We start from the raw sequence: 16,997 nt of genomic DNA on the forward strand, positions 1-16,997 counted from the left end.
ATTGTCGATCGTCTCTTATGGAGATGGCGCAGCAATTTAACATTCACCTCTGTTGGGTGCCGGGCCACAGAGACCACAGGAAATTGTAGAGCCGATGAACTCGCTAAAAATGGAACCGCCATACCTATATCGCCTGAAAGGGAGAAGATATTTATACCGTTAGCTTTATGTAAACTTCTTCTAAAAAAAGCAGCTCTTACAAACTCTGGGTGGCACAATTTACCAACGTGCGCAGCCACTGGCCCTAAAGCGCTCTAAAGACTTGTTATCTTAAAGCAGACCTCATATTAGCTCCGTAACAGGTGTCCTTACAGGACACTGTCTTATAGGCAGACACGCAATACGACTTGTGTGCCTCAAATTACTCTTGCAGGAGCTGTATAGATGGGAAATAAGAGGAAACAATCTCTCACCTTCCCTGCCCTGTTCTTTCACTATGACGCAGACTTCATCTGGGAGACTACCTTTTTGATAATCCCAGTGAACTAGGTAATAAGGATTATTAGCTTTATAAAAAGTTCAAAATGGTTCGACTAGTAAGAAGTAATTCTTTAGATTCATGTGGTGTCACAATAAGCCTTTTTTTGGACTAAGTGTGTGGGTTCTATATCCGCAGCCACTTTAAACTAACCTAACCTATCCATCCACTGATCTGGAACATTGGGCAAAGCCAGAATTATTTAACTTTGTTTAACGCCTGCACAAAAATAAGGCTAATTATTCAGTTAACTTTCCAAACAAAATTGCATTCTTTTAAATAAAGCTTGATGACACTAGAGAATCAAAACAAATTATTGACTTATCTTTAAAGTGCCTGATATCGTCATTCGTTGCCTTCAATCTCCTGTTGGATAGGGTATCTTCGATAGGTGGAGATTTAAATACTTTGTTGAACGAGTTGGATAGCTGAATTAAGATAGCTGCCAAAAAATAAAAACAACTTTTAGCTGTTTCTTGAAATTCAACCATGTGTTGAGTCAGCTGTTCTGTCAGATACCTACATACTCCAGAAATTCTTGAATACCTTTGGATTCCTTTTTTGACATCTCACCTGTTTTTGATCAGCTATTATTTTACGCTAACAAAAGGTATACAGATACCCTATCTGTCTGAGATTGAACGCAGCCATTGAGATTTGACATTTCGTGTCAATGACATAAGGAACTTGAAGGCAAGGCAAATTACTAGTGTTTGATTCCCCAGCTATTAGTATCTGATTAGCCAGCTGCCAAAACATTTCCTTCCAAGTGGGTGCGTGTTGGATAGGTTATCCTGAATAGGTGAATTTAAGGTTGCTTTTAGAATCTATGAAAGAGATTAATGGGTGTTTTCATGGGCTAAGTTAATTAATTTATTCTTGATCCAGATCTGTCAAAACACAAATTCCCTCTGTTTTTGCATTCAATGGTTCAAAACAAATTGATTTATTTTTTATTTAAGACCAAATCTACGAATCTAGATTTTTTGACAGATTTACCCATCTAATAGAATTAAACAAAAAATTATCTGAGTTCTACCGCACTCATTACCACAAACACGAAGTTGCACAAATACAATGAAAAAAAATTCAATTGTGTTCCATGCGCCATGAATACAATCAATTTTTGTTGGAAATATGAATTTACAATTCGAAAATCTTAAAAAACAGTCTACTACTTTGATTTAAATTCTTATTGGCATAAATCCTTAATTCAACACCTGTTTCCATATTTTGCACTGCTCTTGATCCACCCCATTGATTTTCTATGAGCAATCTTCTTTAAACCAATCGAAAGCAGTCCTCTTTTTTGAGCACGAGTTAAAAGATGTGGATTCCAACTTTTTTACGAATAAGTGTTAAGTGGTCTCTATCTCCCATTATGACCATCCATTGTTTGTAGGAAAAGGGATTTTAGACGACCTCCAATCAAGACGCAAAGCAAAGGTCTTTCAGGATTAAATTCGTTGTACTCGAATTTATGAGTGATAAAAGATAAAAGTAATCAATTTTTTTTTTGTAAAAAATCATATTTTATGAAGATACAACTTTTAACTTGCTATAAACAAAATAAATCTTGTTCAGATACCACCAAAAAAATCTGAGCACACTAATTTCAAAAAATGAGTAAGCTTTCAGCGAAAATATCAAAAGCACTTAAAATATTTTACCAAGGCCGAAAATGTAAAGTGAAGCCTCAGTTTACTACCACAGGGGCCTTAATTTTTATAAAACATGATTGAAAGATTTATTGCTCATTTTTATTAAATTATCATTTAACTTTCGTTGATATCCTTGAGGAAGCTTTCTAATGTAGTTTTCATTGTCAATAAATTTTTCTTTATTATTTGCCCTAAATTCATGATCGCAAAATCTCCGCCAAATCTTTCCCCTTCATTATAAATTAAACTAAACAAAAAACACAAAACGATGCCAAACTGATATTTGTTTGTGTTGCCTCAATTTTTCAACACACCCACATTTTTGACGAATTTAGTGGGCGTATTTCGTCGGTTTCTAAATTTCCTGTGAAAATTAAAAAAACACGATACTTTTTTTTTGAATAGGCTAATACATAGTTTTTGATTTTAAATAAATTATTTTTTTTTTATTTTCAAAAAAGAAGAAACATTTTGTTCTTTTTGAATTATTAAAAATGTTTTCTTTTTGATTTGTTTTATTTAAATCGAAGTAAAAATATACAAATAAAGGAACGTTTCGAGATATTTGCCATAGTCTGTCACTCTGGGATAGCATAAAATTGCAATCAGAGATAATTTTCACTTAAACGATTTCTGGCAAAAATCTTTGATTTTAGATGCCAAGTTTTCAACGACGCGACGACGATTAAGTCGAAAACTTCTAACTGAATGAATAGCAAAGATATATTCTAGAAAAATCAAAACAAAATTCAAAGAATTTAGATTCAATTCAATTCAAAATTCTTCTTATACCTACAAATGTAATATATCTTTTTTTTGTGTTTATTATTATAAATGTTATTGTAATGCACCCATAAGATATTTCCTAATACTTACAATATTCTCCATTAATAGAATCTGATGTAATTTTTATTTGTTTTCTTATATAAATTTAAAAAAAAGTGCTACTCTAATTTTATTTCCGTTTCTTGTCAGTGTACTTGGTACACCCCGCTGCCTGACTTTTTTTTTATATTCTATAGCCCCTTCAATGACACTGACAAATTAATTAGTGAAAATAAAAATGTGCTCGGTGCAACACACCCTAATCTTTTTTTTTTGTTGACTTAAGCATAAATTGCAAGGTTCTCAAGGGACATCACGTGCGCTTTTCCTCATATGACCTAATTACATATAAGGTATCTTTCTTTGGACACCCTGTCTACTGTCTAGGCCTACTGTCTAAAGTCCATCCATCCAACACAGCCACCGCCACCTGTATTTTGATTTTAAGATTCAACTTCTCATTTTCATCTCGCACATGTCGTCTTTTATTTCGAATAATCTAAAAATAAAAAATGCGCACTAGTTTATCAAAGTCTTAGTCTAGAGCGCGCCTCTTTTAACTGGGTATAGTCGTATGTAGTACGTTTACGAACATTTTTGAATAAATTGATAAATTTTAGAGAACGTTGTCTTTGTCGTCGTTGCCGTGACACGTAGACTTTCAAATTTTGTTTAGATATCCACAACGACGAAGCTCAACGTTCTGCTTTCTGACGACAGCGACAGCGACGACAAGCAAAGACGGTGGCAGCCAGCTTTTTGATTAAGTTTAAATATGAATACTATATGTTCGAAAGTCCAATTTTATTGTTTTGTGTTAGGTTTTTGTATTTTTAATTTAAATTTTGTTTTTCTTCTGATGATGCATAATAATTATGATACTATATCCTTATGTACACACAAGTCTGTACCTATCTACATACATTTATCTACTCCATATCAAATATATTTTTATTAATTCGAAACAAAAAAAATAAGATATTATTTCACTGTCGCTAAGGTATCTGGTTTCGTTTGTTAGATATACAAATAAAGCCGTTTTTACTGCTTACAACGTGTCTGGTTCTTAGCTAAACAAAATTTATTTACGAATCGAATTCTTTTCGTATGAACCTTAATTGAACTTGTTTTGTATTTACTTAAGTTTTTTTTGTTGATATATTGACCTATTTATTCCTTATCGATTCCATAAAATTTCCACTTCGAACTTCATTAACGAAGCTTCCAAGAATCCTTAGGCCAGTATTTAATGACCGTTTCAAATCGGTGCCTCATTTATTATTTTCTATACTCCGATTCGATACTCAGAATTTTTGCCAACGAAAAAAATTAGAAATGCCTATAAATGTCTATACTTATTTTTAAAGGGATTTCCAATAAGGGCTTGACAACTTGCCCAATCGGCTGCAATTCTTAGACCACATTGATCTTATATGGTTTTAAACCAAGGTCCTTACGCCGAATACGCTATAATATGGTCTGAGCGATGCCCAATTAGGATCGTTTGCTACGAAAGCCTGAACGGCAGCAATATTTTGAACCAACCTGTTGTGCGAATATCTGAACTTTTTATATTGAAGGTAACGCTCTTAAAGGTGCGGTTCTCAACTTAGAGTTTCGCTAGAAATTTTTTGTAATTTACATAGGACGTTAAACTTACCCCAAGTTTCACAGTGAAGGTTAAAACTTCAGTTCAGCTGAACTTTAAACTAAGTTCAATTTTTTTAGTTAGTTGGGTTTCAGAGTGAAATCTGAATTTCGTTCAATTAGATTTTATGATAAGTAGATGGCAGCATTTACCCTGGTTACAAGATGAGATCGAGGAATCGAATTGAGATTTCGATCCAGGTATATGGTGGCACTGAATCGAGGAATTGAATTCAAATGGAATCGAAATTACATTTAGGTTTTATTTGTATGCGTACTGGAAATAACTTTCAAATAAATTTCAGATTTTATAACAATGCTCTCTACACAAAGACTAGCGCCAAATTCAATTCAGCTTAGAACCAAAAATACTCCATTTAAATGGAGTATTTTTGCTTAGAACAAACAAGCAAATCCTCACACACCAATAACTCGTTTCCCCGATTCAGGTTTACAAACAAGTTTCGATTCGATTTACCTCTTTCAGTGGGATTGGATCGAGTAATCCTATTTCAGGTCTATACAGAGCTAAATCCTGATTCAATTCGAATTCAATTCTCCTTGTAAACGCGGTAATTGTTCATTGTTGTTGTTGTAATGTGACGTAACGTGTCAAGATCGTCACTTTTATGGCTGAATCACAAACACGCTTCAGCTTCGGCTTCGTCTGCGTTACGGTGGGAATGCTTCGAGGTTGCTTTGAATGACATTTCTATTATTTCATCCCTCCAAAGAGCATATATTTGACATTTTTTTACAGCTGTTGAGCTGTCAATAAAAGCAAATGTTCAGATAATTGAACTAGAGCTTCCGTTTGATGTCACATTACGTTTCATAACGTTCCTCACGATTGTCAAACGAAACGTAAGGTCGAAGCTCCATAGTGAAAGCATGCTATGGCTGAACTCGTAAACGTCACGTAAAGCCGAACCTGCAGCGTGTTTGTGATTCAGCCATTAAGAAGTTTTTCAAATGTCTTTCCTTGTCTTTTCTTTCTCCCTCTGAGGTAAAGAACAAAAGAAAAACAACAAATATTTTGTTTAGTTGACGAACTGCAGGGGTTTATTTTATTTTGCGTAATTTTTAAAATGGAAATAAATTTAAAACAAACATGTGCCAAAAAAAATAACGAGTCATATTTCATCAGCAGATGTAGAATTGGAGTTTGTTTTGAAAAGAAAGAATAATCTGGAAAATAAAAAAACTGACAAAGTACATTGGAAAGAAAATGCCGCGGAATAGGATTCCATTGCAAATGAGTTCAATTCGAAAAGTAGATCCCATTCCCGGACAACGGATGCGTTAAAAACTAAATACGACAACTAAAGGAAAAACGCAAAAACAAATATAGCCTTAGAAAAAATATTGAAATGTCACCGTGGGAAGTGGTTCCAAATGCTGAACTGAAGTTTAAATAGCAGAATACTTTCAGTTAACTGAAACTGCAAATTGAACCGAGTTCAAGGGTTAGATAAAAATGTGAAACCGAATAAATTCTTGAACTAATGTTTAAACTGAAAGTGGAGTTTAAACTTCTACTGTAAAACTGGGAACTCGGGACATAATGCCTCTAATACATCTACACACCATCTTCAATCTCGACGGTAGAGACCATTCTTTTAAATCACTGAAAACTACCGTTTTGGTTTTTACCGTGTTGATTCTCAATCCCACGATTTTTGCCATGTGATGGAGATCCATTATCCCATGAGATAGCAAGCATACATCGTATGCATAATCAAGATGTTTTAGATATGTTGTCAGAGTCAGTGACAGTATGCCTGACCGTACTTTGGACTTCTAACTTCTCCTTACCTCCGTGTAATACGTAACATTCATAAGTCGCCTTAATAATAGAGGTGAGCTCATCCGAGATACTCCTCCTCTTCCTCAAAGTAAGCCAGATAAAGACTCTGTTGACTCTGGCAAAATCCTTCACAAGATCAATACAAATTTTAAGTTCACTGAATAAACTGAAAACTTTTTTTTTTCATGGGTACTGCCTCTTGCGAGGAATTGACAAATTCTCCAAGATTAATTCTTGTCATGAAAACTACTTTCTTAAATTTGCCGTTCGGATTTGGCTTAAAATTGTAGGTCCCTTCCATTCCTGACAACAGTACTCGCACACAGGAATGGTTGAGAGTTGTCATTCACTTGGCCCAAGTTCTCAAACGGACTGTTGCGCCACCCAATTTATTTATTTCATGAATAAACTGACGATAGTTAGTGAAAGGGTGCGTTCACAAATTATATTCAAAGTTGTGAATTCCCTATTAGAAAACCCAATTAATTCCAATTTCACTCGTACACATCAAAGTGAGATCCAAAGATTCCGTGAAAATATTATCATTATAATTATGTCTATGCCTCGCTTAGGTCTTTGAGCAATATTTTCAATTTCACAGGATATTTTATTCGGCAATAGGTTTCAACTACTCGAAAATATCTTGTGGAATACCTATAGCACTTACCCATAAAACTTATTCATCTTCAGCACTTTTCAAACGTATCTAAGCTCAAGCCAACTGCAAACAAATGATTGCTTTACATATATTTTATTTATCTCTATTTCGTATAATAATTTTAATTAAACAAAAAACAAACTTTAAATTTGTAGCTTATAAGTTTCAAGAGAACCTTATCCGTACCATGATACAAATTGAAAATACCTACTTTGAAGTTGGTAATTCATGTAATCGAAACTGTTTGATCATATGCGATCGCGGTGTTATGGATGCAAGCGCTTGTAAGTCTAGAATATATCTTCTCCAACTTACATAATATCAATATAAATTTTCTTAAGATATTTCAAAGGAAAAATGGGAAAAAATGATGGCGGCTAACAACTGGAATTCTATTGAACTCAGAGATAATCGTTATAATCAAATTCTTCATTTAGTATCAGCTGCAAATGGTGCTGAAGAATTTTATACAACAGAAGTAAGTTGATTGTATGTTTTGTTTAAAAAGAGAACTTTCAAGCTAAAATTAGTTTTTCTTCTAGGATCATGCTTGCCGTTCGGAAGGTGTTGAAATGGCCAGAGAATTGGACTATAAATCAGCAGCTGCATGGGTCGGGCACCCATATTTCGATGTTATTGATAATTCAACAGATTTCGAATCGAAAATGAATCGTTCCATTGAAGCAGTATGCCAAAAACTCGGTATCGATATTGGTGATCGTCTTAAGACCAGCTCAAGAAAACTTAAACTTCTGGGTATATATAGCATTAAAATAATACTTTCTCTTTAAAAATAATACATTTTTCTTTTTTTTGAACCTTTCAGTCGGAAGTCTACCACCTGATTCCGAATTTCCACCGTTTCAAGACTTTGATGTCGTGCATCACTATTTACAATCCTCAGGACCAAAAGTACAAGCAAGGCTACGCAAACGTGGTCAAAAGAACCACTGGAGTTACATCCATACCATTCGTCGGCCACACCTCCACGGGCAGGCTGTTGAGGTAAAAACCCAACTAACCCATCGAGACTATATGAATTTATTGGCACAGCGTGACTACACTCATTTTACAATCTACAAGAAACGTCGTTGCTTTCTAATCAACAATCAATACTTTCAACTGGACATTTATAGAGAACCAAGTCATCCGAGGTACATTGTATTTTTTTAAAGCATTTTTATTCCTTAAAAATAATTTTCATGTATCTCTTTAGATGCAAGGGACTCGTTCTTTTGGAGACTTACTCATCACTGTCCGGTGATGCCCTGAAGAACTGCATGCCAAAATTCTTAAACATAGTCAAAGAGGTAACCGGCGATCCAGATTACTCAATGTTTAATCTATCACTTAAAGAAGATTGGAGTGTTACCAAGAAATTTTGTCATTCATTGCATGGTAAGGAAAAGTGTAAGCATTACCTCGATGAAGTCGAGGACGATGTCGCTGATGAATGATGCTTTTAGAATAGAAGATTATTATAACATATCATAGATACAAAACAAAAAGTTTACATATTCAAACAAAAACAATATAACCTTCACTATGTACTTTTGATTTTGTTTAAAATTAGATTGTTTTGTCTTAATTAAGTTTTGATTAATTTTGTATTTTAACACTCTTTTGGTTTTGGTTCTGATTTTGAATGATTTTGTTTCATTCTTTTTTTTTATTTTTGAATAATGAATCAAACTAGATTTATAAGAACTTGTATTGCATGTAGGTAAATACATTACATAGTATAAACAAACAAACACCTCTCTCTATCTCTCTCTCTAATGCACGCACATATATTCTTTTTTATATAATTAAATTATTTATAAAAAAAAAAGAAACAAAAAAAAAACTTAAAAATCAAATGAAATTGTAAATATTTAGAAAATTTTATGTATTTTCCCTCTAAATTCTAGCAACAAAAATCATAATTATGGGATAAACCTACAGTTTTATCTTCTATAATCTCCTTAGAGTCTTGAAGATTCTTTAAGAATTTAATAATTAAAATTAAAAAATAGTATCCAAGGAGGCTAAGGTATTTGTGAAAGATAACTTAAATGTTTAGAGCTAGAGATTAGTGAACGTTCATGTCGCTAGTTATCATTCTGTCATTTAGGCTTTTGAGGTTTAAACAAAAGTAACAGCAGACAAATAATAATAAATAATTTTAAGTGAAGAGAATAATTTTAGAATTCGAAAATCATGATAACACCTTGAGAGCAGTCTATTTAACATTATTTTGACATTCTAGGTGTCTTGAATATTATAAGATTTACAGAACATCAATGTTGTTATTTTTATATACATAAGCAAATAACTTATTTAATTATTTGCTTTATTTTTCATTTGAGCAGCGCTTCCGCTTGTTAAAAATACAATTGACAATTTTGTTCTTAGCTTAAATACTATTTTCCCTGCTGATGGTTCCCACAGGTAACATCGCGAGGGTGATGGAATTAGGCGATGTCGGCAATGTTGTTCCCACGAACGCTGTTGGTTTACCGACTTGTTTGATGTGTTGGCATTTTCAGACGACTCATGGAAGGTGTTAGTTTTCATCTTCGTTTTGACATCGTTGTCGTTAACTTATATAGTGTCGATAGCCATCGACTGAAGCATATGTCTTAGAACGTGATGATAGCATCTATGTAAATGATGACTCAATTGGGCGAAACGCCTTATACAGAAAGTTGCAATACCCATTGCTTTATTTTTGCCGTCAATAAGATTTGTGTTTATATTTCAATTATAACAGCTAGTTATTTAGTAATGATTGGACAAGGTTTTGTTCAAGTTCAATTATAAAGCAGCTAAATACGTGTGTTATAAGCTTAATGCTTTGGGTTATTGCCCTGGTGGAAAGTGAATAATTTTGTGGATCCAATTTGTGAGCACTTTCTCCCAAATTTAGTTTAAAAATCTCAATGTATTTTTTGTGGTTTACTATACCATCAATAATATGTAGCTTTTCAATCCCAGCTGCAGAAAAACAACCCCAAACCATCACCACCATCCTTCACTGTTGCGACAATATTTTTTAGAAGGAGCTTCATACTTTGTTTCCGCCATAACAATTGTTGTCCAACTGAACTAAAAGAAATAATTATAATATTTAACTTTGACCGTTTGCAAAAATTACATTTTCCAGGATTCAAAATCCTTCGATTGATGACCGTTTAACTCTGTTTAGAGCTCTTATGAACGGTTTTTTTTCGGGCAACTCGAGCGGTGAAACCATGACCGCACCGCGAATGCAATTTCTCAGAGTTTATATTGAACATTAATTTTTGAATTCCTGTCGCAAACTTTCAGCTAGTTTTGAAAAATCGGAGATTTTTGTTAACACCTGATAAAGCGCTTAAAATGATTGTTAAAAATTTGGCGTTCCTCGGCTTATTTTCAGTGCGATTTTTATTTTGAAACTTTTAATTCCTGATTGCTCAATTGACCTTGGTTTGCGAGCAAAAAGTTTCCCTTTTGTTTATATATATTTATTGGGTTTACTTTTAATTCAAAACTACACATCTTAGCCTTAGTGAAAACACAAATAAAATAAACATTTTTCTTGATAGTTTTTAAAGTAGTGCAGGTTACGATTTTATAACAATCAGCCATTAAGAATTATAGGAGTTTTCAAATCATATTAAGCAGGTTATTTTTTAATAAACGAAACTAATATATTTTTGCTGTTGAAATTAAAATAATTGTGTTATTTTATTTTAGAATTATGTATGTAAAAAAAATCAAAGATGATATTAAAATAAAAATTCAAGAAGATGAAATATAAAAAATAAAATACAAGAAATTCATGAACTTGAAGAAATAGAAGAAATTCATGAGCTTTTTTTCGATCATGCATACTACAACCATCTATCAGTAATTCATACTTCATTTGTTTATTTGATTTTGTTGCTTTATAGATGCTTCTTTTTTATGTTTCAAGAGTTAACATAAATTTTGTTTGTTTGTAAAATGAATGTCGCTTGAAATGTTTGATTAGAATTAAATGTGAAAAAAGTCCGAACTTGTATTAACAACTAAGAAATAAATTCTGACATACTCGTACACGTGTTTTTAAAATGAGGACATACAGCAACCCCTTAAATAAGTCTTATTTAAAAAATGTACTCTTAAAACAAAATGCAACCGGAAAGGAGTACATTTTAGTACCGATACAAATCGAAAACATAAGCTTTGTTCCAGTTTGAACCCTAATTTATAAAACACTCGATTCTTAAATTAGTATAGGAAAGAGATTCAAAATATTGTAATGTGTGCGATCTTTTTTTTTGTTTTTGAGCAAGATGAAGCAAGTAAATTTCCCTAACAGAATATGATCGCAAGGTTGCTAATGTTGTTTGCCATTTAAGGTCAGACGATCCATTTCTAGTATTAAGCTTGAACATTTTGTTTTTTAAGTTGAAAATTTCAAAAATGTTCGTTTGTAGTCAACTTTCTTATCTGTTTGATTGAATGTTTATGAAAGCATGTCCAAAATAAAAACCTATAACTCTTCTTTAACCTTAAAAAATAGTTGGTGCATTGGTGGTAGAAAAATTCTTATACATATATAAAAACGTAGCAAATAACTTTGTACTTAATTTTACTTATCACATTCAATTCTAATCATCTGCCTTTTTATGTTTTAATTTTTTTCCAAAATTTCTTTTTCCATTGGCCTACATTTTTACCAACAAAATAAAAAAACTTTAGGGAAAATATTTGTTTTCCTTTCACGAAAAGAAAAAGTTAAAATATATTTTATTGCGTTTGTTTTATTTATAGACCAAGGCACCGAAGCTTCTAAAAAATCTAAAACAAATGGAGTATCGAATACGCAATTGATAGTAAACGGTCATGCAAAGGGTTAATTTTAACTAATATGTAATATAAATATATATTTTATTATGATTATTATTATATTATTAAAATTATTATACGTAGCAAACTTCTTTAGTGAAATGCAAAAACATTAAATGAATTATATTCTGATAATAAAACAACATCAAAACTTTATTGTTATCTTAATACAAATACAAAAATCAAAAAGAGAATAAAATTTATTATCTACAAACTCAACAATGTAGTAACACTTTATTAAGTTATTAATTATATTGTAAACTGATTTTAATTTTTATTTTTATTTGGCTGATTTACATTTTATCTAAATTATAATAATTTAGATTTAAAATGCCTTTGCTGGATAAAAGAATTAAAATAAAACATTATTCAAGAGCTTTTTTGCTTTTTTTACTTTTTCTGTTTTTCTGTTTTTATTTGTTTACTTTTTCTGTTTCAATATTTGACTGTACTTATTTTGAATTTAAAATAAATTAATCATTGTGATTGCTCTCTCGAAATTCAAACCTAATTATTATGTTCTTAATTAAATTACATAAATATACAAACATACATACAACTTATACTTATGATTTGAGTACTTAAACAAGTTTTAACTTAAATAAATTATAAACAAAATATAAACTATGAGAAAAAGATAATTTATTCTCTTGTATTATTTATATTACCTACTTACTTACTATACACACAAAATAAATAAAAGTAAAATAAACAATAACATTTAAAATTAAATTAGAAATTGTTAGTCAAATATTATCTTATTTTTAAGAATAAACTAAATTCAAAGTAACTCACATAGAAAGACCATCATGATGTATAGTAGTTATGAGTAGAGGTACAAAATAGCTAAATGCAAAAATATAATTTCATTTAAATTTTTGTTGTTTATTTTAGTTTGGTTAAATTGTTTTAATTTTGTTTTGCGATTCACTACCAAAGAGAGACATGAAATTTATTTCAAAACAAAAAATATAAAGAATATTACTTTTAAATATTATTAATGATCTTTGTAGCTACATGAGAGAACTTTAAAGAAGAAACAAGAATGTTAGGTGATAAATCATGAATTTTATTGTTAAAAATAAAATAAATAAAAAACAAACTAAATATGTACGTAAACACCCACTATCAAACTCAACTCTTGGATTTTATTTGTATTGGAAAACATTTTCTTTTTGGAATTTAGAAAGCAGCAATATTTTAGTTGGAGATCAATGAGAAGAGTTTTTCTTTGGCGCTTTCATTGTACCTAGTTTCATTTTTTGGGTCATAATATTATACCCCTATAACCATTGGCTAGTCGAATGAATAAACGTGTGAGTGTGAGAAATTTGTATTACCGTTGGCGAAATGAGAACCGTTGATTCGACTAAAATGTCAAACATTTGTCGCTATCGCATGTTCGTGGATTTGAACGTCATTCGTGTTATTATTTGTGGAACGTTAATATTGTGTGAGAAAAGGTCGTAGCTTATGTAAAAGAAATGTCGGAAAATAAAACAATGTAAGTTCATTATGTACATATGTATATTTCATTTCTTTTATTAAATAGCATAAATCAATGGATTTTTATTCAGCTGCAAGACAACTAATTGAAAACTTGTTGAATATCATTCTGCTTTTGTAGAATTTGCACAGGTGTGTCTTTTTTGGGCCCTCTACTACAATGTGGAGACAAATCTTCACTCCCATATTCGGCCTCATGGCAAGATGTTATCGACACGTCATTTGATTTTGGCAAAGTTTCAGACTCTTCTGTCGGAGGCTGAGCTATGCCAAATACATTCCCACGTATTCCTTTCACTGATTCAGCAAGTGCAGTTAGCCTGACGATTGCTTCTTCAAATTCAGTGAGGATTATTAAATTATTGTCGTTGAAGCCCGACTGCTTCCTCTTGACTTCATTGTCCACCAATTTTTTTTTCTTTTTGTTTTGAAGTCGGTCCAAACTTTGAACCCAAATGCTGGTTAACACATACATACATAAACATACATACAAACAACTCGCCTTTTTCCAAGTAGCTCCGTCTTTAGTTGGGGGCCCGTAGCTATTCAATTTATCGGCGGTATTTCTCCAAAACCGATCGACGTCATTTCTGTTTGTTAAAAAAGCCCTCGCGATTTCTGGGTTTTCTTCCATCAGCTTTATGAGAACTTCCTTCTGTTCCCTCGTTGTCCAGTTTGAGCGTGACTGTGACCTTTAATTAAAACATCAACAGATTTTCATTAAAATGTATTACATTTTTTAATTTTCGGAAAAAAACAGAACTTACATGTTTTTCTTTTAATTTCTCTCTTCAAAATGTGAACGCTTAATAAATGACGTTTGGAAAGTTGGAAAGTGAAAATACGTATCGTACGAATTCGAATAACTTTCGAACGAAAGAGAATGTCAAAATAAAGATGAATACAAATTTTGGTCCTTAAAAAAAAAACAAATGGAATATTGGGACCAATTTGCTACAACCCTCAACTCACTTGTGTCACCTACTCGCGATGGAAAAGAAAAGTTATTGAGCGACGATATAAAAATATAAATACTACCAAGGAACATTGAACGTTCTTCTCTTTGGTACTACGTTTCAAGAACTGACAAACAACCACCGATTTCAAATTTAACAGTAAATTTCTTCAAGTCACGAAGAATTACAGTTCGACCGATTCTGACAGATGAAAGCGAACGTTCGCTATTGGCAATAGAGCGAGATTTCAATTCGCTATTTTTTTGTCATTTTAGGCGAATGTCAACTAAGCGATTCGCAAACGGTAATACCAAATATTCACATTTATTAAATTTTTCTTGCGAATCGCGAGTCATAATAGGGCCCTAAGATTACTGGAGTTTCATACAAAGGAATCATTTGTTGATCGAGGATATCTGGAGTCAACATAACGAATACAATTTTAAAATCACACTCCTTAAGAACTTGCACTTAAAATCAAAAGCTACTAACGAGGAAAAAACTTACTATCACTGTAATATCCATTTCTGCTAAGGTACTGATGACGCGACTCAATCGGATCAACGATTCCTATATGGGTCCTGTCAACACATCCTATTACTGCTGGGGATCTGGCCGTTAAAAAAAAAAACTAGTTTCGTGGGTTTTGTGTCTCATCGGATGACATAATTTGTCTTCAATTGCACACACAATTTCTTTTAATACTAAGGAATCCGAGGATTTAGACAAGCCCAAGTAAAATCTTTTCCTACACTGCTCTGATAATTCCCACTAGCAACAAATCTGAGGGCAGAAACAAATTGTAGTATGGCAGGGATTAAGGAGGTGCTTGCATTTTTAAATTGGCCTTCCAACTTGTTTAATACAAATACAAACGCTTCCTTATTCAGTCGGAAATATGATCTTAAACTTAATGAATTAATTTGGATTTAAAGAACTTCCAATAGGTCCAAATGTTTGTTCTACTTAGAGATGATTAGGGAGTTCCAAAAAATTAAAATTGTATCGAATATTTCGTTTTCTACAAAAAAAAAACAAATCTATGTTGCTTATCATTTTGGTTTATTTTGTAATTTTATTGAATATGAAAATTATCAATTAATTTCGTGAGTTGACGTTTATTTAAGCCTGTTATTTTTTTGTATAGAAGCACTGAATTTCGAACTCGAACTGTCAAGGTCGTCAACCGTGGCATGTCAAATGTGTCAGTTCGCTAATTAAAATATCTCACTTCGAACGTTCGATTCGCCAACCATAATAGGGGTATTAGTTTTATTAAAATAGTAGTTTCATTCAAAATGGTCGACTTTAGTTTTAATACCAACCTTTGAACGTTGTGGCAATCGACTAATAGTGGCACGCACTGTTTCTGTCAATATTTTGGACAATACATACTTACGGTCTGATAATTTAACAATTTTTATACGAATTCTTTCAGGAACGATGTCTACTTCTGACCTCAAAAATTAATCTTAAATATTACAATATGGACTTCCCGATAGTCAATCTTAATCTTCTCTAAAACTAACGATATTGATCCTAAGATGCTATTGTGTTGTCTTTGCTTTGCTTGCCTGATCAAAACGCAGTAGAATAATCTATTTATCTTCATTGAAAAAGGTATTTTTAAACCTTTAACCAAAACCCTGTAGAATATCTCTATGGTGGTACAACTTAACAGCCGTTTTCACATTCGTTGCCAAAAATGGCAAAATGGGAAGCCTGGTGATGATTAAGTTTGGGCCTGAGAACAAAAGTTTAAGTTTGATGTAATGACGTCATATACATTTTATAACTGTAAAAATCTTTTCATTCGAAGAAAAGAATTATTTCATGCTCATTTCTCGCGTGTCACAGTAAAAACCCATTGACTCTTTTCAAAATAACTTTTTAGAATGGAGATGTTAAAAAATAATCTGTAGAGCTTTTTGTGTAAATGATATTGAATCACTTCTCTAGACATTATATTTCTCTTCCAAAGGGGTTTAAGTCGTATTCTATCCAAAGCGTAAAAATGTGAGCAGTTCTCGGACGACTAATTTTTGGGCATTCATCTATTCTTAAGAACATCGCAAACAAACCAATTCCCAGCGGTTTTTAAAACAAGAAAATTTTGCCAGAACTTTTTCCTTATAGGTTTGATGACTCATGGATTCAATGTTTGAGTTCTCTACAATTCAATTGGTTTCAAGTGATTTATGGGGCTTGCGTTTTCATGAAGAAGAATGATTCGATGTCTGTTTTAGTTTGGTTTGATTTGATTTTTTTGGCAGTCTAAGTGATTATTATATTTAGAAAATATGGACTATCTAAAGAGAGTACCGTTAAAATTACCGTTTGCAGGCTTAGGAAAGATTTAGCATTGGTCAATCACTGAAGTATGCACCGGTCACTGGGAGAACATGCACCGATGTGGGTATTATGTTATTTAATTGTAGCTTATATGAAACGTTTGGAAGTTTGACATCAGCCATCTATTGAATACTTTCTCATGGTCGCATTCGAAAAGCTAGTGGCTACGTAGTCAAGGGGTTCTGATTGGCTAAATCTAGCTACAAAAGTAGTTGAAATTTCCCCTCCGACGTAGTGTACAAATTTCGGC

The 16,997-nt window shown here is 32.3% G+C and overlaps 1 protein-coding gene across 3 annotated transcripts in view; it reads left to right on the forward strand.

The window, feature by feature from the left end:
- Positions 1-13,071, forward strand: part of LOC129952470 (TRPL translocation defect protein 14) — a 41,104-nt gene extending 28,033 nt beyond the window's left edge. For 2 of the 3 annotated variants that reach the window (XM_056065062.1, XM_056065063.1), the window contains 6 exons: positions 7,232-7,360; positions 7,418-7,554; positions 7,619-7,832; positions 7,903-8,230; positions 8,293-8,474; positions 11,859-13,071. In XM_056065062.1, coding sequence (XP_055921037.1) covers positions 7,232-7,360; positions 7,418-7,554; positions 7,619-7,832; positions 7,903-8,230; positions 8,293-8,474; positions 11,859-11,944 — 1,076 coding nt within the window. In that variant the 3' untranslated portion in view covers positions 11,945-13,071. Of the gene's footprint in view, positions 1-7,231; positions 7,361-7,417; positions 7,555-7,618; positions 7,833-7,902; positions 8,231-8,292; positions 8,475-8,986; positions 9,109-11,858 lie in introns of all 3 variants that reach the window. The other variant, XR_008782315.1, reaches the window with a different exon arrangement.
- Positions 13,072-16,997: the final 3,926 nt, after the last annotated feature.

Source organism: Eupeodes corollae, chromosome 3, assembly GCF_945859685.1.
Source record: "Eupeodes corollae chromosome 3, idEupCoro1.1, whole genome shotgun sequence".
Lineage (NCBI taxonomy): Eukaryota > Metazoa > Arthropoda > Insecta > Diptera > Syrphidae > Eupeodes > Eupeodes corollae.